General features: G+C 41.4%; 1 protein-coding gene across 1 annotated transcript; it reads left to right on the top strand.

The window, feature by feature from the left end:
* The first annotated feature begins 845 nt into the window (after window positions 1-845).
* Window positions 846-10,658, top strand: LOC135701890 (uncharacterized). Its single transcript, XM_065222835.1, has 2 exons — window positions 846-2,260; window positions 10,652-10,658. Exons 1-2 carry the CDS (start codon window positions 846-848, stop codon window positions 10,656-10,658), a joined length of 1,422 nt encoding a protein of 473 aa, XP_065078907.1.
* The last annotated feature ends 5,303 nt before the right edge of the window (window positions 10,659-15,961 follow it).

Raw genomic sequence — 15,961 nt, 5'->3', positions numbered from 1 at the left:
GCCACTCTCGATGTGTGCTACGCGATCGTCAGTTTTCTCGGCAGCAACCATTGTGTGGTCCTCGTCATTGTTCTTCATCAGCAGTTCTTTCGGTCGATGCGTCGTCGACTTTGGAAAGCAACCGTTTCGTGATGAGTGTGTGAGTGCTGACCACGTTTTGCGCTGACCAGAGTGCTGACCACGATGGACGCGCTCTGACCCTCGTTGGCGTACAACAATTTGCCATACAATGAAACTACTGGAAGCGGCTCCAGTTCTGATGGAGGAGGCTTTTTGAATAGCGGAAGATAAAGTGTTTATTGTGTTGTACCTTTTGACTATAGTTTTAAGATGTATTGTATAGATACCAAGAATCCTCGGCTCTGTAAAGTTAATTCGGTTGAGCCTTATCAAATAAATTAATAAACAAAAAAAAAAAAAAGATACCCAAAATCATGATGCCTCTCGGGTTTTGTCTTCAGGACATAGAAGAAGAAAAGGATGTGAGTGGACAAGATTTTGATCGACCTGTAGATTATAATTATTATAGTTTATGAAATTAATATCTGCTTTAAACTTGATTTGCAAAAACATACCTGTTTCAAACTGGAAGTTGCTAACATCACATTTTACATTACTAGATAGAGTCACCCAATCTCCTATTGGTCCGGTCCATAATCAACGATATTTTCGTCGGTTTTCCTCACAGCTGCAAATTGGGCATACAGCTTCGGGCCGGTAGCTACCGCCTTCATTCCTGAACATCTGAATTATTAGGCCCTGAAGCTGTCCAAGGAAATTATAATACAATGATCTAGGAATCGGCCATCGGGGTTTTGAAGACGATACCTTTCCAGGTTGTCGATATGGACTCCGAGCTTCCCATACTTGGTGTCCAGCTGGCGGCACCGGCGAACATCTCCGTCGCATGTGCATACCTACCATGCGGACGCCTGCCAAACCTGCACGATCAACTCAGCGAAGCCATAGCTAAACTACCGGAACCGCGCATCCTGGTTGGGGATCTGAACGGGCACCACCCAAGCTGGGGCTGCCCCCGCTCCGACCCTCGAGGTGTTACCCTGGTCGATATTTTCGAGAAGGAAGACATGGTGATTCTGAATGACAGTGTGCCCACGTACTTTAACGGGCGGCATACTTCTGCCATCGACGTCTCTGCTGTCAGCCGCTGCTTTACCGGAAAAACTCAGTGGAGCGCGAACACTGATCTCTATGGTAGTGACCACTACCCCATCAAAGTTCAAATTTCGACCGCCATCTTCCCGATGACAACACGGAGGCCCCGATGGCGCTATGAACAAGCGGACTGGGATAGCTATGGTGAAGCCTTTCAGTCCTTGTTACTACAGCGTAATCCGAACAGTATTGAAGACTTTTCAGAAGTGGTATACGAAGCAGCAACAGCAACCATCCCAAAAACCAGCAGCGTTCCGGGGCGAAAAGCGCTACGCTGGTGGAATGAAGATACGAGGAAAGCCGTTAAAGCCCGGTGTAAAGCACTTCGCCGTGTAAAGCGCCTTCCTATCGGACATCCCGATCGCCAGGACGCTCTCCGTCACTACCATGAGTCGCACAATCAATGCCGGCAAGGAATCCGTGTCGCCAAACGAACAAGCTGGATGGACTTTCTGGAAGGAATGAATTCGTCACAGTCTTCGGCTGACTTATGGAGGCAAGTCAACGCCCTCAGTGGGAAACGGCGCATGACACCGCTCCACGTACAGATTAACGGTGAAGCTGTTTCTGACCCTGCAATTGTAGCGGACGAACTCGGCTCGTACTTTGCCAATCTCGCAGCCATCGAGAAGTACGAAGACGAATTCAAGCGGAAAGCTAAGCCTTCGACGTCATCCATTGCAAGTTTTTCTGTTTCTTCTGACGCTGGAAACTCGGACATCAACCAGGCATTCTCCTGGCAGGAATTGAAGCATGCCCTCCGCTGCAGCAACGGAAAGTCGGCGGGTCCCGACGAAATCGGGTACCCTCTACTCAAGAGGTTACCAACGCCAGGCCAGCTACGGATGCTGGAGCTTTTCAACAAGCTCTGGCTCACCAACTCGTATCCAGCCTCGTGGAAAGAGAGCTTAGTCATCCCCATCCCAAAAGCCAATGAAACAACCCGTGAAGCTAGCAAGTTCCAGCCAATAGCCTTGACATGCTGTATGGCCAATGTCCTGGAGCGAATAGTCAACAGGAGGCTAAAGCATTTCCTTGAAGCCGAAAACCTTCTAGACCATCGACAGCACGCCTTCCGTCAAGGGTACGGAACGTCAAGTTATTTTGCAACATTAGGGGAGGTCCTCAAGAGTGCCAACGATAGCGGTCTCCACACTGAGATCGTCTCGCTGGATATATCGAAGGCCTTCAACAGGACGTGGACGCCCCTCGTCTTAGAGCAGCTTGTCAACTGGGGGCTGTGTGGACCCATGGTCCACTTCATCAAAAATTTCCTGACCGATCGCTCTTTCAGAGTCGCAGTGGGCAACACGAGGTCCCAGCTTTTCAGAGAAGAGACGGGCGCCCCTCAAGGTTCAGTTATCGCCGTTACCCTCTTCCTTGTGGCCATGAACGGAGTTTTTGGAGGACTGCCGAAAAATGTTTACATTTTCGTGTATGCAGACGATGTACTTATCGTAACTACCGGCCCAACAGCAGCACGCAACAGGATCAAGGCCCAGGCAGCAGTCTCCGCTGTAGCCAGGTGGGCCAGCGCGGTAGGTTTCCAGCTTTCGGCCACGAAAAGCGTCAGGTGCCACTGTGTCCATCCCGGCACCGTGTCAGCGGGCCACCTATTAAAGTTCAAAGCCAGCCCATACCACTGAAGAAGACGGTCCGTATTCTGGGGGTACTTGTTGACCGGTCCCTCAACTTCGAGCAGCACTTTAAGGCGATCAAAAACAACTGCCGCAGTAGGATCAACTTGATCCGCACTATCTCTCGCTCCCACCGGTCTAACAATCGTGACACTCGTTTCCGGGTTGCAAGAGCCATCATCGATAGTCGCCTACTGTACGGTCTTGAGATGACGTGCATCGCCACCGAAAAGCTCGTGCAGATACTAGCACCGACTTTTAACACCTACGTTCGGATTGTCTCCGGTCTTCTTCCGTCAACGCCGCCCGCCGATGCCGCATGCATCGAAGCGGGTATTCTGCCCTTCCGCCATCGTATAACCGCAGCAATTGCAACGAAAACCGCTGCCTTTACCGCAATGACCTCCGGAAATGACAGGATCTTTCTCCTCAATGAGGGGAACAGACTCCTCCGCATGACTGCCAATTCGAAGCTCCCCCCAGTGGCCAAGGTCCACTGGTACGGAGACAAAAGTTGGCGCATACCTCCACCAAAAATCGATAGTCGGATAAAAAGCAGGTTCAAGGCTGGAGATAACTCTGCAGCGCCGAAGAGAACAATAGCCGAACTGCTAGGCTCGGACTATCCAACCCATGCCCACATATACACAGACGGATCGCTTTCCCGAGCCGGGGTCGGAATTGGAGTAGCCGGAATTTCAGCACCGATGAGTAGCAGCCTACCACCACAATGCTCGGTTTTCTCCGCTGAAGCTGCGGCCATCTTTGTAGCCGTTACAACACCCTCGGACCGGCCCATACTGGTGCTATCCGATTCGTACAGCGTGATACAAGCCCTTACATCTGAGACCCTGACTCACCCCTGGATACAGGCTATTATGGATGCCACACCTCCAAACACGGTGTTTTCATGGATCGCTGGGCACTGCGGTATCTCAGCAAATAGCGAAGCCGACAGCCTGGCAGGGTCTGGACCAGCTGGCCCCCGTTACACCGATAAAGTGCCACTAAATAATCAGCAAAATGTGGGAAGCCTGAGAAGCAGAGTGGTGCCAATCCCAATCCTTCTTCATCCGAAGAATCAAAGTCTAAAATACGGGACCAGAAGGTGGTTTTTTGTCTTAGGACAGGCCATACAAGGATCTCACATAGTTTTGGTGGGACGCAGTTCCACAGAATGTGCTACGTTTGTGGAACCACTGCATCGGTGAAACACATCCTATGCCTGTGCCCGCAATACCAACAACTACGGGAGCAGTACGCACTTCCCAACAGCATTAGGGACATACTGGGCGACGAACCTTCCACTTTAGCGACAGTTATTTATTTCTTTAAGGACGCTGGGTTATACAACAACATTTAAGTCCTTTTAACTTTCTTTCGGCTGACGGTACATCTCTACCGGACGGGGGATTACCCCTCCTACGGTGGAGCTCAGATCTCTTTCAAAACCCTACCCAACTTTGATGTACCAGATTGTTTTTATTTTCTCGTTGCCTGTATTGTTAGTCTTTTTACTGGAATCTGTTTTAATTGCTTCTATTTGAGTACATGTGAATTGTAAGCCAACTTCGTAACAAAATTTGCTGGCAGAACCCCCCTCTGGGGCCTCCCATTTTATAGAGATGAACTAGCCAACGGCTAAAAATCTCTCTAATAAAGTTAAAAAAAAATCTAGGAATGTTTCTGAAAAAGTATTGTGATATGCTCACTAATTAACTGTTTTGTTTGAGTTCTACTTACTGGGAAGTAAAATGTCTCAAATTTTTTTCAAATAGTGTAGGTCCACTTTGATCCACCTCCATGGCGGAAACTTAATACATCACAATCAACTCTAATAAATAATTTAATTGCACCAGTATTGACGGATATTGTCATTTGGAGTAAACAAACCTTAGCAACGGGTAAATCGATTAGAAAAACTGCACCACTCATCAGTGGGCCCTTTTTAAAATATTTTTTGGGTCATCCGTATAAGCATGTGCCTTAATGTGCCGAACAGTTTGTTTCGGCACAGTGTGCAGAGTTGATTCCCCCTTGATTTTACCTTTCTTCTTTCAATGCAGACCTGAGCATTTTTTTATTCGAATTTTATAGAAGTACGGAGAGTCAAATCGATCCATTTTGGAAATTATTTGCAAGCAATATACGTTCCTCTTGCCTTATGGCAATCATTAATCATAAGCCACAAATCATTGTGAGATTGTGGCTTCGTAATAAAGCTGTTCTGTTACCACCTATCAGCACAATGTGCTTATACCTATCCAAAACACACACCACTCCCATTCTTACCCCTGAAGTAGGGACGTGATTGAAAACTATGGTTCTCACGTCTTATGAAGGCTATTACCTTGTTTGTATCTTTTCCATTGAAATTCTACAAACCATGTTATTACTTCGATCAATCTAAAAAAAAAATGCAATTTTCAACCACGTTGCGACCATCCCTAGCTTTCTCAATGCAAATCGTGAATAAATTGCGCGCGGTTTCGCTCGGAGCCTGTCTCATTGCAAATTACCCGGTGGATTTAACGCTCCCGAATCGGTCAATCATTGCCTAGCGCTGTATTCTACGAGATAATGCTTCAACGTAGCCGTTGGCTGGGGACTGGAACCCGTGTGTTGAAGGAAATGTTACACACTTATATTTCACGGACCGACAGCATTTGAGTAATTGTTGAAATGTGGTTTCACCTGGCAGTCCCATGTGGGTGGGAGGGAAATGCTTCCACTTCAGACGAATTGCGGCTGGTTCTATTATTGCCCATGTATCAAATGAATATTAATTACAACGTCGTCGTCAATCGTACCGTTAGCTCAAACCAACGCACCGAATGCTACGGTCTCTTGACTTGGATCGCTGGCGTTCCCATTGTGCCATAAGGACTGACCGCTTGCTCGCCACCCAACCACCATCAAGGAAAGCAGCTTTTCATCGAAACCGATATTGCATTGCCGAATGTGTGGGTGTGTGTGTGTATTTCAGAAGTGCGAGCTCCTACAGTATTGGGCTCTGCCAGAGCGGAAGAACGGAATCAAGCGGGTGGGCTCAGTCGGTAATTGTTCTCCAGAGATTATGGTTTCGATATTAATATGATTTTGCAATTTGGTCTCCGTTAAACGATACGGGGTTTCGGTTTCTGGCTTCGGACAGCAACAGTCGAACCGATCTGGTCAGTAGATTAAAATTGGTAGGCGATGGAAATGAGATTTGCCACGAAAGGGCCTCAAGGCGATCGTTCAGAATTAGATTTGTTGTGGTTACGATGGAAGGCGATGATGATTTTACTTTTCGATAGAACGAGATCCCTAGAGGGTCGAACAAATGGACTGTGGAAAAGGGCAGTTCCAGGTCAAATAGCAAAAAACAAAGGTGTTAGACTTTTCCAATTTGCATGGTATTTAACATTTTTCAATCAGTCGTAGCACGAAAACATCAATCTTATCGAAACGCCGTCTGGAAAAAAGTTGTAGGAAAAATATATAAGTATTTCTTTGTATAAAAATCACGTTATTTTTTAAGCAGTTTTGTAATAAAAATCCTTAAAAGTGTTAAAACTTAAATAACAAAAAATTACTATGATAATTATTGTTTATTTTTTAATATCAAAAATTTGACCAAAAGGTGTTCATCTATGATTGTTGACAGATTGTATGTGTCCAAAGTTTTGAATATTTCAAAAGATTCCATTTTTTATAACCTTTCCAAAAATGTTGACAAAAAAATTGTATGTTATTTAAGGTTCCATCACTTATTTAGATTTTTTATTCAATATTACCATGTATATTTTTCCTAGAAGCACTTTATTTTTCCCTACAACTTTTTCCCGTACGTCATTCCGATTAAAAGTGACGTATTTGAGCTTCGTTTCATTGAAAAATGTTGAGTATGCCATTTTGGATAAAATTTCAAGGATAAAAATGGATGTACAGTCAAGATTCCTGAAGTGCGGATTCGTTCTTGCCGGATTCCTATAGTACTGATGCCACTGAATTCCTATCCCGAGCAGGAAAAAATAACTTATTAATACCAAATTCAGGTTTAAAAATAGCATAACTGGCAACCTAAATATGGTATTAGTAAGGCTGACATGGGAGGTATAATACCAAAAATAATTCCTCAAAAATATTTCACGAATAACGAACTCATAAATAGTTTAGTTATTACAATAACAAACGGATAACAGACGCTTTTTAAGATGCCAGAATACCATAGTTTGTTATTTTGAAGGTCTTCTAATATCAATTAATAACTCTTTTATGTGTTATTATCTGAAAACTGAAAGATCACATTTTGTTAGTTTGGTATTCATTTGATATTTTACAAAATATTTCGATAACTGAATAATATCAAAACAAGGTTTTATACCACAAGCATACCAAAATCTGTTATAATACCACATTAAGATATTCATTTGTTATCGATTAGATACCCGAGCAGGAACCGGTAGCTGACCGATAACATATGAATATCTGAATGTGGTATGATACGTTATTCTGGTATGCTTGTGGTATAAAAACTTATTTTGATATAATTCAGTTATCGAAATATTTTGTAAAATATCAAATAATTATTAGTTCGTTATTCGTGGTATTTTACCTCTTATGTCAGCCGCGTCAATACCATATTTAGGTTGCCAGTTATGCTATTCTGTTTGGTATCCATAAGGTATTTTCTCCTTCTCGGGTATCGGTTCCTGCTCGGGATAGTACGGTCGATCCGGCATATGGGATTAGAGCTAATTGGGACCAAACACTGATTTTACGGCAATTTGAAGAGATAACTTCCTGATGTCTTTAGAGAAGTTGTTAAGCAGATAGTTGACCACCTTTTGGGAAGAGTCAGTTTTCGGAAGGACATGAGTTTTGTCCTGTGGAAGATCCGGAACATCCGTAAAAGTGGTCAATTCATGAAAATGATCCTAGAGCTTCGTGGTTTTTTAGAAACCACTCATAGACATCTTATCAAAACGAATTCGGAGTTGTGTTCAGAATATGGACTCTGGAGACTACGGGATGGTCTACTTATAGATGCGGAACATCCGTAAATCTAGTAAATTCATGAAACTAATCCTAGAGCTCCGCGGTTTTTTAGAAACCACTCATAGACGTAATATCACAATAAAATCGGAGTTTTGACCAGAAAATGTATACTGGAGACCACGGGATGGTCCGCTTTAAGATCTGGAACATCCGTAAAAGTAGTTAATTCATGAAACTGATTCTAGAGCTCCGTGGTTTTTTTTAAACCACACATAAATTAATATGAATAATAACTCAAGATGATATTTTAAAATGGCTTATTGATTAAATTTTGAGGTTATGAATTTAAACTATAAACATAAAAGATAGTCCCTCGTTAACTTGTAACTCCAAAGAAAGATCTTCAAGAAGTCAAGAGAAAGAAGTCCAAGAAATAAAAGAAATAATATTCAAATAATCCGTTAAAAGCGCATAGAAGTTATAAAATACTTTAATAACATATAAAAATCGTCCAGGATAATAAATAGAAAAAATAATGTCTATGAGCAGTTCCAAAAAAACCACTATCCACTTTAACGGATGTTCCGCATATTTCGGAGGACCTTCCAATGGACCCTGGGTTCATTTTCCAGTCTCAACTCTGGGTTCTGATGAGACGTCTTTTATCTTCCAGAGGAGTATTCATGGTCTCCAGGGTCTATTTTCCGATTTTTTTATAAGACTTCTACGAGAGTTTTCGAAAAAATACGGAGTTCTTGGATCAGTTTTTGAATTAACCAGCATCCACCTTGATCCCAAAAACGTATTTCGGAAGACAAAAATGTTTGCGTCCAAACCATCACTGTTAGGCATATGGTGTCTTGGAGGAAGTTTCTTTATAGTTTTTGACCAATCATTTTATGTTAGTGAAATTAGGGTGGTCAACAAAATTGGAGAATTGAAAATACAAACTTTTTTATTATTTGAGATATACCAATGCAGTATTCTACGAATATGTAGAACAATAAATTCGAAGCAACTTTGTTCAAGACTCCTAATACCTACCTCTCATGGTTCATGAGTTGTGATTTTTTTCAAACAAGCAGGCTAGGGTGGCCCCTAAAATAACAGATTTCGTTGAATATTTTTTCATACGTTCAATTCTCGTAAAAACGTCGTTTTGGGCACATTTAGAACATATGATGCTGCATATTTTTTTCTTGAGCAACCAGGTTGCTGTCTTGTTTGATCAGAAAGTTAATAGAGATTTGCTTCGAAAGATCGTGAAAAAACTGTGAGACCGTTTTTTGTTTAGTGTATTTAATTTAATTAAAAAAGTGACATTTTTAGCAAAAACTAGCCATAACTTTTCAAATAAAGGAAATATCAACTTAGTTGCTTCGGCAAACAATATGCGTCATACAAAGTTCTAAAAGTATTAAGAACAAACTTTCTACAAGAAATGGACGTATAAAAATATGTTTAAAGAAAGCCGATTTCATTGCGGCCACCCTAACCTGTTTTTTTTAATTAATCATAACTCCTGAACAATAAGAGATAGAAAATGTTTGTTTTCAGCCAAATTGCTTCAAGTTGATTGTTCTACAACTTTTTTAAAAACTTCATTGGTCTACCTCAAATAATAAAAAAGTTTGTATTTTCAAATCACCGATTTTATGGACCACCCTAATTTTGCTAACAAATAAATTGGCCAAAAATACAAAGAAACTTTCCCCAAGACTCCATGTACCTAAAATTGATGGTTTGGGTGCTAATATTTTTGTCTTTTTATATACGACCATTGTGCACTGGTCCCCAGGGTCAATTTTCTGGTCAGAACTCCAAATTCATTCTGATAAGACGACAATGAGTGGTTTTCAAAAAAGCGAACCTCTAAGCTCAGTTTCAAGAACTGAACAATTTTATGGATGTTCCTGATCTTAATGGTGGACCATCTCGTGATCCCAAGGGTCCATTTTACGGTCACCACTCCCATTTTATTCTGACATCTATGAGTGATTTTGAATGCTCAGAAGAGCCAATTTTCCGATCACAAATCCGAATTCATATTGATAAGATGTCGATTAACGGTTTTGAAGCAAACAAAAAACGTGGAGCTCAAGGATCAGTATAATTAATTGACCACTTTTACGGATGTTTCAGATCTTTCGGTGGACCATTCTGTGGTCACCAGGGTCTATATATTTGTCGCAACTTTGAATTAACTCTTATAAGACGTCTATGAGTGGTTTTGAAAAAACCGCGAAGCTCTAGGATTAGTTTCCTAAATTGACCACTTTTACGGATGTTCCGGATCTTCCACAGGACCAAACTTGTGTACTACCGGAAACTGTCTGTTTCTTAAAGGTGGTCAACTATCTGCTTAACAACTTCTTCAAAGACATCAGAAAGTTTTCTCTTCAAATTGTTTGGTCCCAATTAGCTCTAATCCCATATACTACGTGTATTCGTGAATGCTGGTTCCTATTGTGCGGTCCCTTTTAACCGTACTATAGGTATATTGACTGTATTTTCACAAAAATGTGATGGATTGTCAATAGCAAACAATTATACAAAGTTTCATGCAAATCGGGGAAGGTAGAGTATGATTGTTTCACTATTTCGCGTGGAACTGCTCAAAAGGTACTTTTTGATGGAATATGATTATTGTTGTTCAGAAAATTGTAAACCTTGCATTAATTCATTTATGAACAAATATGCTATAAAAAAAGAAATAATTTAGCCTTCCCTTGTAAATAAGTAATCCGTATCCGTTATTAGAACGCGGATTGGACCAGCATTCAAATTATAACTCGTGCTTTACGGCCTCATATTTCCATCTTGAATGCTCGAATGCCCCATCGCTATTTTTTCAGAAGCTAAGTTTACGTCTGCTGAGAACTATCAAGATTTCATTTGATAACCACTGACAATTTGATAGGTGGCTTCTAAACACACAATTTGTCTCCAATATGCATGGTTCAGGGCAAGAAGTGTCCAACAGATGTCTGCTAAAAGCGACCAGTGAATGGTCATATGTGAGCAATGAAAAACGTCGCAAACGTTGACTTCTTGATACCAAACACGTCCCATGACATAAACCTCTTCCGATCCCAACATCTTGCAACAAACAAACAATTGAATTAATAATAAGCCCTCTTACCCTCAGAGAAAGGTCCATTGACAATTTGTATCGCAGCCTGATTCGGTTGTCTTCCCGGAAACTGAAGCAATTTCATTTTTTTTGTTCTTGCTTACCGCTACTCTCCAAGCTTTATAAAAGGATGTTCTCAAAATTAACCTTTCGCCTTCTTGGAACAGTATGTCGTGAGCAGAATGAAAATAAATCCCAAAAAGCTCTCGACCTGCGTGGCATCCCATTAGGGCCAGGTGACTTCCCAAGTTTGTATGCAAACGAGCAGGAAAAATGCCTTCGTTGGGGTACCGGAGAGCAGCGGATAAAATCTATTAGGCCCTTGATAAAGAGATATTCACTCCGAAAAAAAAAAATGTGCCGCAGCTCTGCCCAGCGCCAAAGGTTGAATAGGAAAGTGGGAAAACTTTTAGTCCGCTTCCATCTAACGAAATTTACGCCCAGATTGACTTGGAAGCATATTTTTCTTTGCTTTATTTGGGCCCAAGTTGGCAGATGGGGGGTAAAATAGGCAAAACTAGCTCCAGGCAGCGAAAAGGATCTTCCAATTTGTCTTTTTTTTTGTCTAAGGTATGGTAAATTTATGGCACGTGTCCCAGTGGAGTTCAAAAATTGTCCCCACCGGCGGGGGAAAAGTTTTGGTCTTCGCGCAAATAGTCAGAATAGAGATGGTGCGGGAAGATGAGTTCATATTCTTTTCCAGAGTTAATCAAATAAGCTTAGCGGAGCTTTATACTGTGTATTTACTCCGGCGCTTATGAGGGAACAAGAATTTTCCATTATAAAACAAATATGTGCGAGCCACGATGTAAATTGCGTTATTTTGATGTTGAAACGCTGTCAACTAATGACAAATTAGATTCGAATTGTATTTGCGTGGATTCGAATGGAAGAAGAAGACTTTGCTTTGTCAGCTAATTTGGCAAATAAAAAAGAGAAAAACACTCAGTCACTAAATACTAAATAACGATTTACGGGCCCTATACATCGCCCTCGTTCCGGAAATACCCATGTTGTTTGGTATTTCATAGTTTTTGTATAACCGGTAGTTTTCATCTTGGATATCAAATAGGCGTAAATGATTGATTTCCAGCCTTCATAGTCGCTCCCATTAAAAAACATATTGTGAGTATTTGGCAGTTTTACTAGACCCGGAAACCATCGGCTTTGATTAATAAATGCCGTCAGTAATCGAGTTCCGGTCTTTAACCGTTGTTTCCGTTTCTAAAACACCCATATTATTGGGAATTTCATAGTTTTCTTAAGCCGGAAGACGCAGTCTTAGATCTTGAAAACAGAGTTCAGCTATCATGGATTCCAAAATGGCATTAATCATTGATTTATGGCCTCTACACATCATTTTCATTCTTAAAATACCCATATTGTAGGGTATTTGACAGAAGTAGGATTCACACTGGCGCCGCACAGTGGCTTATTTCGAGCAAAAAAACAGACGCAATTCAGAAACGGTCTTTCAGCTTACGGAAGATAGTGAATCTTATGTAAAAAATTCCGGGGAATCTCATGGTGCAAACCCCTTTCCGGAAAAATGGCAGGAAACGTCCGATTTCTCCCTTTTTCCCCTATAAATGAGAAATATTTGAAAATATCGATCTATAACAATCTGCAACTTCGATAAAGACATTCAAAAACCATTGTACCTTACGTAAAAAAGTCTAAGGAATCGAATGCCAGTATCCTCTTTGATGTCAAAAATCTTAAATTGGCCCAATTCACCCGTTTTCCCTTATAAGTTGAAATTTTTGGAAATATTGATCTATAACAATACGCAATTTCAATAAAGATATTCAAAAACCATGCTGCCTCACGTAAAAAAGTCCAAGGAATCGAATGCCGTTATCCCCTTTCATGTTAAAGATCGAAAAGTGGCCTAATTCACCCGTTTTTCCCTAAATATTGAAATTTTTCAAAATATCGATCAATAACAATCCAAAACTTCGATAAAGGCAGTCAAAACCCATGCTACCTTACGTAAAAAAGTCCAAGGAATCGAATGCCGGTAAACCCTTTAACGTCAAAGATCGAGAAGTGGCACAAATTGCCCATTTTCCCCTATAAGTTGATTTTTTTTTTTTAAATATCGATCTATAACAATCCACAACTTCGATAAAGATATTCAAAAACCATGCTACCTTACGTAAAAAAGTCCAAGAAATTGAATACCGTTATCCCCTTTCATGTCAAAGATCGAAAAGTGGTCTAATTCACCCGTTTTCCCCTATAAGTTGAAATTTTTGAAAATATTGATCAATAACAATCCGCAACTTCGATAAAGACATTCCAAAGCCATGCTACCATATGTAACAATAAGTTGAAGGGATCAAATTCCGGCATCCTTTATACTGTCAAAGATCAGAAATCAAATCAAATGTTGCCCGCTCAAGACATTTTCATTAGAAATAATAAGAAGCGTTTTGACTTTGACTTTGCACCTGTGCAAAAATGTTATCAATTTTAATTCTTTTTTATCATGTAGTATCATCCTCATCGCTTTCCTATTCACTCTCATTTGATTCATCATCGCCCATCTCCTCATCATCACTTTGTACATTGCTATCGTCTTCATCGGCCTTATCATTATCATCTTGATCGGAATAGTAAAATGTCATCTGTCGCTCAAACAGCTCGTCTTTTATTCTTTTCCGTGAGCGTTCTGCTGGAACATCTTGATCAGCGTGTTTCGGGTCTGACCAGGTCAATGAGAGGCGCATCATGTCTTCCAAGTTGTTCTCTGGTGACGTTTTCCGAGAAAGATGCGTTCTGCCATATTTGGACCGTTTATGGCACCTCTCACCGGCTTGTTCATCCGCAAAACTTAGAGGATATGGCTGAAATGGTTCAGTTATGAAATTAGTTTTTCTTACTGCCATAAGAATCTTTTAATTATAGCTACCAATTTTTCGATGTACTCCGGTAGGTGTGAATATTTATGCATTGATGGCGGTATTTTATTATTCAGGAATGGAAACTGCTTCCAGATCTGCTGTTCAAGCTGCGCATACAATTGTCTGACTTTTTCGGCGTTAAGATGTTTGGATGACAATGCCAAAGAACTTATCATTCTGAGCTTTTCTACCAACTCCTGGCTGATTCCCAAAATGGCGGAGAAGTTCTTTGGATCAGCGAGGAGTCTTCGAGCCATGTTTCCGTTATTGGATGAGCCGCTTCCTCCGATTTTCGGTCTATTTATTAAGAGTTTAAAGTGGCTCTCGAGCTGTCTGGTTATCTCCTTTCTCTTCTCCTTAACTTTAGTGTCCTTTTGTGCGGGATGTCCAGGAATGTGCAGCTGACCAGAGACCCGAATCAGCCATTCTACACAGTTCAGTCGACAATGGTAAAAAGACGGTCCAATCCGACCGTCTGCTGCGTTGACGCATAGAGGACACTTATGCGTGTCAGTGTTTTTGTTCACCGCATTAGCAACTTTGCCGTCAACCATCGAGTAAAAAGCCGAAACCGTGTCGTTCATCCTCAATCCTTGCTGAATAAAAAAAAAGTGCAATGAGAATAAGAAATGTTTATAATATGAGAGATAATACCTCGTTTTCAACGACTAGTGGTTCTTCCGCGATATGGTCAACCTCTGCAAAAAACTTGCCGAACAGATCCCTTGTTACACAATCAGTCTCTTTTTGCCAGCTCATAGACTTAGCTCGGCAAAATTTATCCGATTGTGGGTTGGGATTTGTCCACAGTTTTCCCCCGATCTGGTCTCCAAAATTAGCGGGAGCACGCATTCGGTGAGCAACGAATTATCCTTCGTCATAATTCCTTTCTGGCTGTACTGGCTGAAACCGGTAGCAGAGTCTACGCCAGCCGACAGTAACAAAACACAATCCACGTCACCGTCCATCATGATCACAGCCTCCTGAACTTCCTCCAAGCTAAGTAATCTCTCGATAATATTTACGACCATGTCTCTTAGAGCTACCCTACAGGTTAAAACTCCGTTGTCCCAAATCGGAGGATCATACGCCGGAATGATGGCATCTCGATGCTGCATCGCCTCCTCCCACGGAACTAAGCAGATCCTACCATAAATGGACTTGCTATACTTTCTGATACTGGCGTACTTTCTCCGTGTCAGGCCCAATCGAGTTTTGAGACGAAGCGACTTCTCTGCTGTTGGTTTGACAAGCTTCTCTTGCCTTGCCTTCTTCAAAGCTTTGCATGCCCATTCCTCTCCGCGTATCCTCAGCTTTCGGAGCATTTTTGCCATACTTGGAGACAAGCTATGCATGCTACATAGTTTTTCAGCTGCCCGCAGCAATTTCTCCAAAGGCTCTGTATCGGCTAAAGCTTTGCTTTGCTTGCTCTTCAAGCTTTCAGAGAGATCTTCGAAGCATTTATTTTTCGGACCACGTTTTCTCTTCGAAATTGGGGCGACCTATTTCAAAAGTAAGAACGTGCAGGGCATCCTTGATAATGACACACTTAACGCAACAAACATTTACCAGGTTTAACTATTCTACTAGAAAAACTCTACCTACATAGTCAACAACCATAGAATTGGCAAAACAAATTGTCAATTCAATGAAAATAATAGAATGTGTTTTAAATAATAATATATCTTACCACGAACGTTTCATCGAGCCATCTCCGGTATTTCTCATAAAATTTTCGTTTCCCATGCGACAATTTCCAGCGGTAGCGGAAGTTTCGAATCCACGTTGTAACAGCAGGCAACAGTTCTTTCCGATTGCTCACACCTTCTGCGATAAGCTCCTGAATTAAACACTCGCGATCTTGCTTTGAACGGAGATAGAGGTCCACAACTTTTTCGTTCCTCATTTTAACAAAAAAAAACACACACCCACACTTGAGCAATCAACTCAGGAAACTGTGCAGCATAAAACGCATTTCCGAGTTTTTGACACATCATTCATCTTCTTTTCTATTTACATGAGCAAGCGTCTTATTCGCCTTGACGACAGTAGCGTGCAGTGTTCACTCGGCTGTCGACAAAAGCAGGCCACTCTCGATGTGTGCTACGCGATCGTCTGTTTTCTCG

This window comes from Ochlerotatus camptorhynchus, unplaced genomic scaffold, assembly GCF_037179485.1.
Source record: "Ochlerotatus camptorhynchus isolate MF236.1 unplaced genomic scaffold, CSIRO-AGI_Acam_v1.1 ptg000178l, whole genome shotgun sequence".
In the NCBI taxonomy this organism is placed as follows: Eukaryota; Metazoa; Arthropoda; class Insecta; order Diptera; family Culicidae; genus Ochlerotatus; species Ochlerotatus camptorhynchus.
This window is presented reverse-complemented; position numbering and strand designations above follow the sequence as displayed.

Bases quoted from the DNA above. Each gene is read 5' to 3' on its own strand.
- LOC135701890 (XM_065222835.1), top strand. From the start codon at position 846: ATGGACTCCGAGCTTCCCATACTTGGTGTCCAGCTGGCGGCACCGGCG.